Below are 15815 nucleotides of genomic sequence, written 5' to 3'. Positions count from 1 at the left end.
GTAAAAATGTTTCAAAGATGGACATGGCCTTTATGTTTTTGCCCAAGTCATTAAATATTCTCCACATGGATATTGACACTGTCAGCACCTGCATGGGGTCCGACATGACCCCATGACCAAGGAGGAAGGTGATGAACCCTTTGTATTTGGTAGGACCCTAATAGTTCATGTCCGAGGAGAGAATGTATGCTCTGTTACCTCCAAACCTGATGTACCTGTCACAGTCCTACATTACGTAATACATTGTGGTAGAACTGAAGACATGGCATTTTTTGTCTTGTTGGGATCAAGTTGCTGAGGGTTGGCAATTCATTTATAAATGGCTCCTGATAAGTGTTCTGCTTCATAAACCTGTCGGACATTACATTGTGGTTCTTTGAAGGGTAAACATTTGATGAAACCTTTTGTAAAAGGTTTGTAGCCACGTTATAAGAATAACCTTTTCCGGCATAGTGAAAAAATGGACAGAAAATAGAAGAGCACGCATTGATTGATTAGAGAGGTTTATAAAATGATTGTAATGGTGCTTTCTCAGCAGCCATGTTAATTAACTGCCCATTGTAGATAGCAATTTTTGTTGGGGGGTGAGGTACGGAAAAGTCTGTACTCACAATTCAATGAAAAAAATTGTAAAAGCTTTTAAGAAATTGCAGGTCATAAAGAACTGTGCTTACATCTACTGCTGTAGAGCATCTTCTAATATCAGGTGGTATTACCAATATAATAGAAGAGACGTGGTAGTCATGGTCCTCATAGGAAGGTGCTAGCACACTGATGCTGAAGGACTGGTCACCGCAATCGGATGACCCGCAGATGCGTTCCAGGATGTAGCTTGCAATGTGATGGGTATAGTGCGAAAAAATGTATGAAGAGTACAGACAGATAGTCCTGAGCATCCATGTGTGTTCATTAGTGGGACAGAGCAGCTCCTCTCCAGCCATAACAAAGCTTTGAGCATGTTGACATCCAGCAAACTGGTAATTCTTTACCCGGACATCTGCCTTCAGGAAAAAGTCTGGACAGTTGGCTGGTCCAGTTGAAATGGGCAAATCCGACTGACCTTAATTTATGTGTGGGCACTAGTGGTGAGCGAGTGTTCTCGTTTAACCCTTTTAACCGAACATGCTCGGGTGCTTACCGAGTATCTTCGGCATGCTCGTATATTAAGTTCGAGTCTCTGTCTGTCTGCATGATTTTATGGCTGTTAGTCAGCCTCAACACATGTGAGGATTCCCTAACAAATAGGCAATCCCTGCATGTGTTCAGGCTCTCTTACAGCTGCAAATCATGCAGATGCAGGGACTCGAACATAATACACGAGCACGCCGAAGATACTCGGTAAGCACCTGAGCATGCTCGATTAACCACTTCACAGCCTGGGACGTCTTAGTACGCACCGGGCTGTAACCCCCGGTTCAGTGATGGCTCCGGCAGTGAGCCCGCACTGAACTGGGCACATGTCAGCTGATTATTACAGCTGACATGTGCCCGCAACAGCCGCGGGTGGAATCGCGATCCACCCGCGGCTGTTAACGTGTTAAATGCCTCTGTCAATCTCTGACAGCGGCATTTAACATCGCCGCGCCGGAAGCGCGTCATTTACCCCGTCCATCGGTGACCCCGTCACGTGATCGCGGGTCACTGATGGGTGGGCATGACTACCCTGGGTCTGCAGCAGACTCCAGTGGTTGTCATGAGCTGATTGCTATGAGCGCCACCCAGTGGTCGGCGCTCATAGCACAGGAGCATTTCTACTACATAGAGGTGATCAGCTGATCACCTATATGTAGCAGAGGCGATCACATAAGTGCTGCTTCTAGTCTCCTATGGAGACTATAGAAGCAAGCAAAAAGTGAAAAAAAAAATGGTTTTAAAAAAATATAAAAGTTTACCGTAAATCACCCCCCTTTCGCCCCATTCAAAATAAAATAATTAAAAAAAAACACATACACTTATTTGGTATTGCCGCGTTCAGAATCACCCTATCTATCAATATAAAAAAAGAATTAATCCGATCGGTAAGCGGCGTAACGAGAAAAAAATTCTAAACGCCAGAATTACGTTTTTTGGTCGCCGCAAAATTGCAATAAAGTGCAATAACTGGCGATCAAAAAATCGAATCTACCCCAAAATGCTATCAATAAAAACTTCAGCTCGGCGCGCAAAAAGAAAACCCTCACCCGGCCCCAGAAATAAACACTTGAAATAGATCACTATGTTTGTAATGACTCTATATAATATGAGTTTCACTTTTTGTATTGAAGAACTGAAATAAATTAACTTTTTGATGATATTCTAATTTTGTGAGATGCACCTGTATATTATAGAGTCCTAACAAACAGTGATCTATTTCAAGTGTTTATTTCTGTTAATGTTGATGATTATGGCTGACAGTCAATGAAAACACAAAAGTCATTATCTCCGTAAATTAGAATAATTAACAAAAAACACCTGCAAAGGCTTCCAATGCGTTTTAAAAGGTCCCTTAGTCTGTTTCAGTAGGCTTCACAATCATGAGGAAGACTGCTGACTTGACAGATGTCCAGAAGGCACTAATTGACACACTCCACAAGGAGGGTAAGCCACAAAAGGTCATTGCTAAAGAAGCTGGCTGTTCACAATTCCCAAAACATGGATGCCCATAGTGAACATCAGGAGATACTGTAGATAAAATGTTTGTCCTTTTAAAGCCTAAAATCTATAAAGCAGCAGAAGTGAATAATTTATTCTTAAAATTTGCAGACCTCATTCCTGCTGCGAGCAACTAAAATATTTTATATATTTATGAGAAATATTAAAAAAAAAACTGTAAAAAGCAAAAATATGAGATCTGCCCCTTAGCTTGGCCTCCTGAATGTGTTCTATTCTGCGCTGAGTATTCTTAGCATGTTGTAAAATAAACCCCGGATTATGATTTTTCCAACCTAGAGGAAATCCAGCCAGAAAAAGACTTGTTTAGTAAATACTTAACCTGAGAGATTTCATTGAATAGCCCACCGTAATGTCAGGTAATTAGTCTAATGTTGTAAGCAGTGGGCAGTCAATAATGGAAATGAATGTGGGGGAGTCAGTGTTTATATTCCGGACAGGGCAGCTATTAAGAGGACTCATTGTGTAAGAACAGTTACATAAGGAAGGTAAATTCAGGTTATTTCTATTATTAACGGGAAGTGTTTTTCTTGCGTTTTCCTTGAAACCATTTTTTTTTCCCCAAAAATACTATCTTTTCATTAAAATTTAATGCACATCAAGTTAAGTTATTTTTACGTTGCTCTTTCTGGGTTTGATTAAAATCCAATTTGACGTAAAAAAAAATACCAATTTGTAGATTGTTGTCAAACTTTGTTTTCTCTGGGTCATGAGATTTAATATCATAGAGAATTATTACCTGGTGTTTCCTGTACATGCATTATAATCCAGCTTGGAAATGCTGTGCCTTCTATGGGCTGCGTGGTATAGAGTACAAGAAGCTCAGTAGGTTGATGTATAGGTTTGTAGGAAAGGATTCAGCATAAACTGTGATTTATTTCTCTAAATTCCTGACCTTTTATGACCTTAGGAGTCCATTGGGTGTCACTGATAAGCAACTGATGGATCTATGTAGTTAACCTCATACAGGGAAGGTTGTCTTACAATGTATTACCCTAAGACTTAAGGAAATGTGTATAATTTTTGTTCCGAATGTTGATCAGCACTCAGGATCAGGAGGAAAAATTGCTCTTTTTTAGAGCAAATTGGTTAATGCATTATAGTTTTACCTATACCGCTCCCTTTGATTCAATATCCTCACCCATCCCTCAGTTGAACTTGATGGTTGTAGGCCTCTTTTTCAACCAAACTATGTGTAAGGGAAAATTATAACATCAGCCAAATAACATTGGTTTAACCTTTTCACCTTACTGACCAAGCCAATTTTTTTTAATTTTGACCATTGTCACTTTATGTGGTAATAACTCTGGAGAGCTTCAACATATCGCAGTTATTCTGAGATTTTTATTTTGTTACACATTGTACTTCATGTTACTAGTAAATTTTGGTCTATATAATTTGCATTTATTTATGACTATCGAAAATTTGACAAAATTGAAAATTTTGTAGTTTTCAAACTTTGAATTTTTATGCCTTTTTAAATCAGATACAGGTGCTTCTCACTAAATTAGAATATCATCAAAAAGTTAATTTATTTCAGTTCTTCAATACAAAAAGTGAAACTCGTATAATATATATAGTCATTACAAACAGTGATCTATTTCAAGTGTTTTTCTATTAATGTTGATGATTATGGCTTACGGTCAATGAAAACACAAAAGTCATTATCACAGTAAATTAGAATAATTAACAAAAAACACCTGCAAAGGCTTCCGATGCGCTTAAAAAGGCCCCTTAGTCTGTTTCAGTAGGCTCCACAATCATGGGGAAGACTGCTGACTTGACGGATGTCCAGAAGGCAGTCATTGACACATTCCACAAGGAGGGTAAGCCACAAAAGGTCATTGCTAAAGAAGCTGGCTGTTCAGAGTGCTGTATCCAAGCATATTAATGGAAAGTTGAGTGGAAGGAAAAGGTGTGGTAGAAAAAGGTGCACAAGCAACCGGGATAACCACAGCCTTGAAAGGATTAAGAAAAGGTCATTCAAAAATTTTGGGGCAGATTCACAGGGAGTAGACTGCTGCTGGAGTCATTGCTTCAAGAGCCACCATGCACAGACGTATCCAGGACATGGGCTACAAGTGTCGCATTCCTTGTGTCAAGCCACTCATGACCAATAGACAACGACATTAGCGTCTTACCTGGGCCAAGGAGAAAAAGACCTGGACTGTTGCTCAGTGGTCCAAGGTGTTGTTTTCAGTTGAAAGTAAGTTTTGCATTTCATTTGGAAATCAAGGTCCCAGAGTCTGGAGGAAGAGTGGAGAGGCCACAATCCAAGCTGCTTGAGGTCTAGTGTGAAGTTTCCACAATCAGTGATGGTTTGGGGAGCCATGTCATCTGCTGGTGTAGGTCCACTGTGTTTTATCAAGACTTTGAGGGGTCTGTATGACATAAAATACCCAAAGGTGACACAATTTTAAAACTGCACCCTTCAAAGTGTTGAAAACCAAATTTAATAAGTTTATTAACCCTTCACATACTTCACCGGGATTAAAGCAATGTTGAAGAAAGAAATGAACATTTACTTTTTCCCACAAAAATGTTTCTTTAGCCCCAAATTTTGAATTTTCAAAAGGCTAACAGGAGAAAATGGACTGTACAATTTGTTGTGCAATTTTTCATGAGTACACCAATGCCCTACATGTATCGGGAACTACTTTTCAGGTACAGTGAAAGCTCCGAAGGGAAGGAGCACCATAGGAGCCAGAACAGCCAACCCCGCACCCTCCCCCATAAGTGACCCCATTTTACAAACTACACCTCTCAATGAATTAATCTAAGGTGCATTGATCACATTGACACCAAGAGTGTGTCACAGAATTTTATCCTATTGGACAGCGAAGAAAAAATAATTAAGTTTTTGCCACAAAAAAATAGTTTTAGCCCCAGATTTTACATTTTCACATGGGAAATGGGTAAAAATGACAACAAAATGTGTCACACACTTTCTCCTGAATGTGGCAATACCCCATATGTTGCTGTACTGTACTGCTTAGCCACACAGCGAGACTCAGCAGGGACAGAGCGCTATTTGCCTCCTGGAGCACAGATTTTCTAGAATAGTTTGCAGACTCCATATACAGAGCCCCTAAGTACTAGAAGAGCAGAATCCCCCCTTAAGTGACCCCGCTTTGGAAACTATACCCCTTTAGTAATTTATCTACAGGTGTAGTGACGATTTTGACTCCATGGGTGTTTTCCAGAAAGAAGCAGCAGCTGATGTTGCTGATTGAAAATTGCAAATTTGCCATATAGTGACCAGTACGTTGTAATACCTGTACTTTGTGCCCAGCTCGTGCTTCTGGAGACATAACCACGTAAATTAGGAGGGCTCTCATCGCTACAGAAATGCCAAACGTGGACACTAAATGTGGTTTAGGCATACTGTGGCGCTCAGAAGGGAGGGGAGCATTTTGATTTGGCAGCACAGAATTTTCTGAATTTCTTTTGGGGGGCAAGGAGCCATAGCTCTTTTCCAGAGCCTTTGAACTACCAGTAACGTGGAAGCCCCTATATTTCCACAGTGTCTCCATCTGCCTCATTATAGGGAATCTTCCTCCGTGGGTTCCGTCTGAATAACATAGTTCAGAGATTTACACGGAAACCCCGGTGTAAGCGCTCAGCGTAGAGCACAGGATAAATGTGAGAGCCTTACTGTGATCTTTGGGAGGCAGAATAAACAAATCAACAGCAGTGAAGAATTGGTTATATTTATTTTTTTGCCCAGTTACTTTTGCGGTATAAGTCGTAAGACTACTTTATTCTTCGGGTCAGTGCAATTACAGCGATGCCAAATTTATATCTTTTTTTATGTTTGGCTGCTGTCACACACTAAAAAATCCTTTTTTTTTTTTTTTTTCTTCGCAAAGAGTTTTTGCATCACCATATTTTGAGAGCTATAATTTTTCCAGATTTCGGGTTTGTTTTTTGCAGGATGAGTTGATGTTTTTATTGGTTCCATTTTCGGGCACATAATATTTTATAATCGCTCTCTATTCCAATTTTTGGGCGACATGAATGAATGAATGAATGAACAAAATCCTGCAATTCAGAAATTGTGTGTTTTTTTTTCTTTATGCCGTTACGCATTTATTAAAAGTGATAAAGCAACTTTATTTTTTAAGACCGCATGATTACAGCGATACCACATTTATTTATATAGGGTTTTTTTTGTATGTTTTGCCGCTTTTAGGCCACGTGCACATGTTCAGTATTTGGTCAGTTTTTTACCTCCGCATCTGTAAACCAAAACCAGGAGTAGAAGAACCAGAGAAAAGTATAATGGAAACACGTCACCATTTCTGTATTTATCACCCACTCCTGGTTTTGACTTACAAATACTGATGTAAAATACTGATCAAATACTGAATATGTGAATGAGGCCGTACAAAATAAAAAACTATTTTATAGAAAAAAAGAATTGTTGTTTCATCGCTTTATTCTCTGAGCTATAGCTTTTTTTTTTTTTTTAAGTTTCTCCGCTGACTGTGCTGTGTAGCGGCTTGTTTATTTGCAGGACAAGATGACTTTTTCACCTTTACCATTTTTATTTACCTTTGACTTTATGAACACTTTTTACTCCACTTTTTTTTTTCATTTTTTTTTTTTGCAGTTTGATAAAAAAACATAGGTTTTGTTTTTTTTTTGTTGCTTGTTTTTTACGGTGTGCACTGATGGGGTTAACTTGCATGACAGTTTTATAGATCAGGTCATTCCAGACTCCTAAGCCCAGAATGAGTAAGGATTTGAATCAATAGAAGACAAGTTATACAGAATTTTTCCCCACCAATCTACAAATCATTCCGCTCAGCTTTCCCTGCTCTATAACATGCTGCCTGAAGATCACACCTCATGTCCAATGTGACAGTTTCCCTTTATATAAGTTGTGGCAGCATTCCCTGCTAGAGTATCCCCTCCCCCAATATTGTAAAAAAAAAAAACACAATCTAAATGTGACCTAATCTGCATACACCAGAATTTACCACGAGTAATGCTCTTGATTTCTTTGCAGGGCGCAACAATGCCTGTGAGAAGACGTCATACCTCTTTTTGCGGAAAGAACTACCAGTTCGGCTTGCAAACACACTTAAGGAAGTTAACTTACTGCCTGAAAACTTGCTCCAGAGGCCATCGGTGAAATTAGTACGGTCCTGGTAAGTTACCCTTGATATTACTATTAAATTAATTTAAATGGGGGTTTCTTGGAGTGCATGGTCAGTGTGGATCTAACCGCGGCACAACTGTGGTCAGCAGAGGAGTCTGGGGGGGTTATAGCCCTGTCATTGTACTAATCAACATTCGAGTGCAGCTCCATCTTGGTCTAGTGAGGTGGGCCGCTCCTGAAACAGGCCACAACTCTCCACACTCATTGATCTCTTCGTAATGTTTTCTTGGTGGCCTATACACATTATATGAATTAGATCTGCTAGCAGCAAGTAAGTATCCTCTGACTGCTCCCCACGCTCGGGCGTGTTGGATATCAACATGGCCAAGAATCCTGCTGAAGTTTCAATTTGCTCTTTATCTGGATCATACATCATATTACAAATAATACATCAAAGAAATCATTATTGGATCATTCATCAAATAAAAAATCAGAAGATGAGTAAAGCAGTGTATTTATCAAGATATTCAGCATTTGACCTATATTTGAAACTTTGTAACTATATCACACACAAGTGGAGTTTTCCTTTAAATCGTGGTATCTGGATGTCCACCTGAACCACAGCTGTGTCTATAACTCTCTATTAGACTTGTTAAAGAGCATGTACATAGATGGTGGTTCCATATAAGATGGCAGTCGGCACACAGGTGGCCAACTCAAGACGGGTACATTGATTTACATAGCAAAGTTAGATTTGTGAGATGGAAGAAGCTTGACAGGCGGAGAGTGCGGAACGTTCCCAGAGACGTATTGAGTTGCCTAACCTAAGGTGTGGAGTCTAGATTATTCTCTTGTTCTTGACAGCAGGTTGTGGACTTTACCGGTTGAACACTCGGGGTGCAGTACTCATGATAGTCCTCAATAGATGGACAGGTTGCAGGTGGAGGATGATTAGGAGGGTCAGTAACGAGCAGAGCATATAAAGTCCAGGAATCTAATCCTGTACACCACCAGTCAGATCACAGCAGGGTAAGGTAAGCTCGTTCAGGCATAGGAAGTAATTAGGAAAAAGCAAGTAATTACTGGAGCATTTCCCCCTTAATGGTCCCTGTACCTGACATAACACACCGCTGTCTCAATCTGGCGACTGTACTTTGCACGTGGTAGGATGCGATGGTGTCACATTGGTGACCTGATACCACAGATCTGGGTCAGCATGCCAGCCAACAGGTCAGATGGAGCACCACTGAAGCTCATGGTGACCTGCAGTGACTGACGGCGTCAACTTTGCTCATGTCTGATAGACAATATTCAAACGCCCTTTTAAAATGTATATTCTTTAATCCAATATTCATGTTATTTTTTTGCTTTCTAATTAAAATATAACCTATTGAAGCAAATAACGTAGTATAACTGCACAAGGTTAGGCTGTTGATTTCAAGTACAGAGAAAGTATAGTGAAATGATTGTTTCTGCTTCCCTTTTAGGTATATGCAGAGTTTTCTTGAACTTTTAGAGTATGAGAATAAGAGTCCTGATGACCCTGATGTCCTGTATGAGTAAGTAACTTGTGCCCTGTTAATAAGCACTTGGTGCCATACAAGCAGTCCATACAATTTCTGTTAAAGCGCCACTCCAGCATTTTTTTTTTTTTTTTAAATTTCAGTGCTGGAGTGGTGCCACTAGTGTAAGTTTCCTGCCCCTAGTATGATACTTACCAGCCATCGTCTTTATCTGTTATCGGCGACCACTCTGCTAACGCTTGGTCTTCTGCTAGTTGTGACCAGTCAGATCGCTCCAGTGTTTGCTGGGCGAACCGGAAGTCAAAACTCAATGTAAGTCTATAGGAGCCAGAATGAGGCCAGAACAAGACTCTCATATACTTAAATTGAGAGCTTGTGACTGTCAGAAGTTGCGGTCACAAGATGGTGGCGCGGGACCAGAGCGGTGCTGGGAACAGCTGAAGACAGCAGCTGGTAAGTATAAGACTAAGGTCTGGGAACTTAGATTAGTAGCATCACTCCAGAGCTGCAAAAAAAAAAACCCACTGGACTGGAGCTTAAATAAGAGCGGACAGCACTAATTAACATGGAAGTTATCCTAAGAATTATGTCTGATTTCCTTTAAAGTTGATCTGTTACCAGATTTCGTAATAAACTGCATATTCTTAGACAGAGGAGACCTGATAAGGCTATGGCAAAAAGTTTTGAGACTGAAAACCAAAATTTGTCTCAATGTTTATTACATCTTTCCGTCAGATGTTTCTACAGATACTGAAGTACAATTATCTGCATTTCATAAGGTTTTAACCCTTTATTGACAAATGCATCACGTTTATGCGAAGACTCAATATTTACAGTGTTGACCCTCCTTTTTCAAGACTTCTGCAGTTCTTCCTGGCAGTTGAATATCGTTTTCTGGGCCAAATCATGACTGATGGCAGCCCATTCTTGTCTAATAAATGCTTGGAGTTTATTACAATTTCTATGGTTTTGTTTGTCGTCCTGCTTTTAGAGGATTGACAGGTTCTCAATGGGATTGAGATCTGAGAGTTTCCTGGCCTTAGACTAAAAATTTTAATTTTTTTTTTAGTTCACCATTCCACTTAGTTATCACTTTTGACCTGGTTCTCAATCATGCTGGAAAAAGCATTGTTCATCACCAAATAGCTCCTGGATCGTTGGGAGAAGTTTTTCTTGGAGGATGTTTAGATCCCCTTCTTTATTTATGGCAGTGTTCTTTGTGAAAATAGGGAATGAGCCCACTCCCCTATATGAAAAGCAACTCCACACATGTATGTATGGTCTTAGGATGCTTTGTTGTTCACCTGGCACAGGACTCACGGTATCTCCTACCTTCTCTTCTCTGGACAATCATTCTTCCAGATGTTCCAAAAGTCTGTAGGAGAATACATCAGAGAAAATAACCCCAGTCTTCTGCAGGAAGTACAGGGATTGGACTGCAAAGTTATTTTCTCTAACGTAGCCCCCTTCAGACTGTTAGCCTCATTCTTCCAGAAATTACAATGTACCCACGTAGCAGATTTGATGCAGAGCGTTTTTGCCTCTCTGGCAGAAAAAAACGCATGCAGATTTACATGCGTTTTTTCTGCCAGAGAGAAGCGTTTTTACATGCGTTTTCGCATGCGGTTTTTCAAGCAGTTTTCTAAGCGATTTTGAGCATCACTTGGAAAAGTGCTTGACAAGTTGGTCACACAATATAAATCCATGCAACCGGCATGGATTTATAATGTGTGAACAACTGATGCTTTAAATGCAGCATTTATAGCAAAAAAAAGAGAATTAAAACGTTAAAAATAAAAAAACCTGTATACTCACCTCTCCGGTCTCCTCCAGTCTGCTCCCTGTGGCGTCCACTCTCCTCGGCGTCCCGCAGTGTACTGTCAGGTCCTGCGGTGACGTCATTTAGTCAGCTGATGGTCACGCGACCATCACCTGACCGCTGACGTCAGCGGTCGCGTGGCCATCACATGACTAAATGACGTCACCGCAGGTCCTGACAGTACACCGCGGGACGCCAAGGAGAGAGGACGTGGCCGGGAGCTGACCGGGGGCCGCCGGAGAGGTGAATATACAGGTTTTGTTTCTTTTTAACTTTTTTATTTCTTTTTTTTCACCGCGTGGTAGCCGGGATGAAGAGGGGTTGTAGTCTCCTCTTCATCCAGGGTACCACACGCGCCGCGACTACACTGCAAATTCGCGGCCATTGAATTTAATTGAAACGCAGCAAATCCACATATACCTGCAGGTTTGCTGCGTTTCAATGTTCCTCAATGGCCGCGAATTTGCAGCGTAATCGCGGTTTAAATGGTCGCAAATTAGCGCATCATGTGCACAGCACAACCGAATTCACATTGCTTTGCATGGCAAACTGTTTTACAAGCGTTTTCGCAGCCGCAAAAACGCTACGTGGGCACATGGCATGATTGTCTGGAGAAGAGAAGGTGAGGGCTATCATGAGTATAAGCATCCTTAGACCATACATGTGTCAAGTTTCTTTTCAGTCAAGGGAGTCGGCTCACACACAACTTAGCCTGAGAACTTCCAGGAATAATGATTGGTATCTAAACATCCCCCAACTTCTCCCAACGGTCTATGAGTAATTTGGTGATTAACAATGCTTTTACCAGCAGAATGAAGACCATGCCAGAAGGCAAAAGTGATAAGCAAGTGGATCAGTGAGCAAACTATTGACCTTTTGGGTCCATGGCCAGGAAACTCTTCTTATCTCAAACCCATTGAGATCATGTGGTCAATCCTCAAAAAGTGGGAGGACAAACAAACTCCAAAACTTGTGTTTTTTATCTCAATTCTATTAGAGAAGAATGGGTGTTCATCAGTCAGGATATGGCTCAGAAGCTGATATCCAGCTGCCAGAGAAAACTGCAGAAGTCTTGAAAAATAATGGTTAAAGCCCCCGTCTCGCATAGCGAGATCGCTGCTGAGTCACGGTTTTGGTGACGCAACAGTGACCTCACCAGCGATGTCGCTATGTGTGACACTTTGCAGCGATCAGGCCCCTGCTGTGAGGTCGCTGATCGCTGCAAAGTGTCCTGGACCATTTTTTGGTCGTTGCCCTCCCGCTGTGTGTGACCAGCGGGAGCAGCGATCAGGCTGGTAACCATGATAAACATCGGGTTACTAGGGGCACACCCGCACTTAGTAACCCACCGTTTATCATGGTTACGAGCCTGCTAAAGTGAGCGGTAACCTCCCGCTCACCGTAGCAGAGTGGTAACCATGATAAACAACGGGTTACTAGGTGCGCGTGTGCCCCTAGTAACCCGATGTTTATTATGGTTACCAGCCTGCTCCTACTTCAGCAGGCTGGTAACCAGGAGCAGGACATCGTGGAAAGATTCTTTCCACGATGTCGCTGCTCCCCTGATCGTTGGTGAGCCTGCCTGTTACAGCTCACCAGCGACCACATAGCGACGCAGCAACGATCCCTGACAGGTCGTATCGTTGTCGGGATCGTTACAACGTCGCGAAGTGTGACGGGGCCTTAACACTTTAAATATTGAGCCTGTGTATAAACTTGATATATTTTGTCAATAAAAGCTTAAAAACGTTTGAAATGCTGCTAATTGTACTTCAGTAACCGTATAAACATGAGCTAGAAGTCGAAAAGCCTTAAACGGAAAACTTTGTGAAAACCAAAATTTGTTTCTGTCTCAAAACTTTTGGCCATCATTGTAGCATGTAACTACTAGTTAAGAGCTTGGACTGTGATGTCATTTGATAGCTGCAGACAGGATGACATCATATGGAGCAGAAGATTGGTTCCACCAATAGATCCAGAACATCTGCAATGGGTTTATTTCTAAGTTTCCATAGATCTTCTGTGGAGAATTTGTACAGTGCAAACATTATGATTTTCAGCTATTACTTCTAGCTTTCTATGTATAAAGCTTGCAGCTGTGCTACATTGTGCTGGGAAATGCTGCTCTATTAGTACAATTAAAGACGTTTTTTCCTTTCTCCACCTTTTTTAGCTTTTTAAATATCCTCATTCAAGTGCGAAATAGACACAATGATGTGGTCCCCACCATGGCCCAAGGTGTGATTGAATACAAAGAGAAATATGGATTTGACCCTTTTGTCAGCAGTAATATCCAGTATTTCCTGGACAGGTTCTACACAAATAGAATCTCCTTCCGTATGCTCATTAATCAACACAGTAAGTATCTTGTGAAATTTAAAGCAGCTTGTTGAAAATATAAGTGTGCGGTATTTTGACTGCAAATATTTCCTGGAGGAAATTGTACATGTACCACGGTGGTCATGTTACAAAAGAAAGAAGAACAAGAAAATTACACTAATTTATTATATTTCTGAGCATATTATGTAGAACAAGTCACAGACGTAGCTTAAAAAGGTTTCTCACAAACAAAGTACATTTTAATCAATAGATCTTGGAATCATAATAAGTTCCACAATTAGATGTGTTAATAAGAAATGCTCCTGTGCCGAGATAATCTTATAAATGTGCCCCTGCTGTGTACTGTGTAATGGCTGTGTCTGACCGTACAGGAACATGGTCTGATCATACCACAGCTCCTGGCCCGGGGAGGAAGCAAAAGACAACACAGACATTACAGCAGGGGGTCACAGCTGATAAAACATTTGCTGCTTGTTTTTAAACAGAGAGGGAAATGTTTTACCTCCCAGAAGCATATGATGTCCTGTCTGTATACTGTTTTGTTTCCTCCTCTGCCCGGGAGCTGTGGTATGATCTTTATTAAGTGAAGAAACTGACAAGTGACTTGTTGCTTTCTTCGCTTGATAAAGATGCCAGTACAGCATTTAAACGCATAGTGAACAATAAAGAACTTTCAAATATTACCGCGGCAACTTATTTTGTTCCAGCAGTGCAGCCAACTTTAAAACAATTTTTCTGATCCTATGTGTGAAAACTACAATGATGGCCAAAAGTTTTGAGACAGAAACAAATTTTGGTTTTCACAAAGTTTTCCGTTTAAGGCTTTTCGACTTCTAGCTCATGTTTATACGGTTACTGAAGTACAATTAGCAGCATTTCAAACGTTTTTAAGCTTTTATTGACAAAATATATCAAGTTTATACACAGGCTCAATATTTAAAGTGTTAAGGCCCCGTCACACTTAGCGACGTTGCAACGATCCCGACAACGATACGACCTGTCAGGGATCGTTGCTGCGTCGCTATGTGGTCGCTGGTGAGCTGTAACAGGCAGGCTCACCAACGATCAGGGGAGCAGCGACATCGTGGAAAGAATCTTTCCACGATGTCCTGCTCCTGGTTACCAGCCTGCTGAAGTAGGAGCAGGCTGGTAACCATAATAAACATCGGGTTACTAGGGGCACACGCCTACATTTGGTAAATGTATCTGGCGGATTCCTCCTCCAGCCACGGGGCAGCGGCAGCTCGCTGCCTGAAACCTCTACAGTGGTTGTATCTCACATAACCACTCCAGGTGGGCACCTCTGATTAAAAAAAAATATCACCTTCTATGTTTGGATTTTACCCTATGTGTGCTCTTTTCCCTCTATAGTTATCCTTTCCTCAGTTTGAAAATATTGACGGATATAAACTCTGTACTTTTGTTGAGAAAAAAATGACATTTTAACAGTCATTGCAAACCAAAATGATCAACCAGCTAAGGGCTGGATTCCAAATCTCTCTGAAAATCAAAGATCAAATTTCATCACAGCAACTCGAAATGCGACTCACTAGTCCCATAGCCTTTCTGGGCGTACTCCTGATTAGACAGCAGATGATTTCCTATGGCATCTCATTCCAGATCTAGATGAGGGCATCAGTGTTCTCCTGGATAGTCTCTGCCGCTACTTGGTGACATCGGCTGCACTGATAATGTTTCTGAGGTTTTCAATTGGATTTAGGTCTGAGGAGCATGCGGACCAGTCATGACATGGATGCCTTCATCATCCAGGATCTACCTAAATACTCTGGCCACATGAGTCTGGGAATTATCCTACACTGGGAGGAATCCAGGGCCCTGTGCATCAGTGTAAGGTCTGACAATGACTTGAGGATTTCCTCTTTGTAACTAACCGCAGTCTGGGTGCGACAATCACAGGGGTTTGTACAACCCTTCAAGGATTGTTCCTCCCCAGACCATTACTAACCCATTGTGAAACTGGCTGTGCTGGAAGATGTTGCAAGCTGTGTAAAGTTAACTGCTGCATTTCCAGACTTTCACGTCTGACACATGCTTACTGTTCTCATCTATGAAAGGAAGCGGGCACCAATGACAGGCCTACCAATTTTGGTATTCTCTTACGGATGCCAATCGAGATGCATGGTGCTGGGTTGTGATCACAGGCCCCACTGTAGGACATCAGGTCCTCATGCTGCCCTCAAAAAGTCTGTTCTTTATCGTTTGTTCAGGGACATGCACACCAGTAGCCCGCTGGAGGCCATTTTGTAGGGCTCTGGCAGCTCTTCTCCTGTTCCTCTTTTCACAAAGGAACAGATACGAGTTCTGCTGCAGGGTTGATGCTCTTCTATGGCCATGTCCCACTGTCCTCGTGTAACAGCCC

The 15815-nt window shown here is 41.4% G+C and overlaps 1 protein-coding gene across 1 annotated transcript in view; it reads left to right on the top strand.

The window, feature by feature from the left end:
• The window catches only part of PDK3 (pyruvate dehydrogenase kinase 3), an 83465-nt gene that overhangs the window by 44853 nt on the left and 22797 nt on the right, over positions 1 to 15815 (top strand). The window contains exons 2-4 of the mRNA XM_073667411.1: positions 7661 to 7802; positions 9241 to 9312; positions 13269 to 13453. Coding sequence (XP_073523512.1) covers positions 7661 to 7802; positions 9241 to 9312; positions 13269 to 13453 — 399 coding nt within the window. The remainder of the gene's footprint in view (positions 1 to 7660; positions 7803 to 9240; positions 9313 to 13268; positions 13454 to 15815) is intronic.

The sequence above is a fragment of the Phyllobates terribilis genome, unplaced genomic scaffold (assembly GCF_046119375.1).
Source record: "Phyllobates terribilis strain yellow unplaced genomic scaffold, ASM4611937v1 Scaffold_2__4_contigs__length_985480577, whole genome shotgun sequence".
In the NCBI taxonomy this organism is placed as follows: Eukaryota; Metazoa; Chordata; class Amphibia; order Anura; family Dendrobatidae; genus Phyllobates; species Phyllobates terribilis.
Note: the sequence above shows the minus strand (reverse complement) of the source record. Positions and strands in the feature narration are given on the sequence as shown.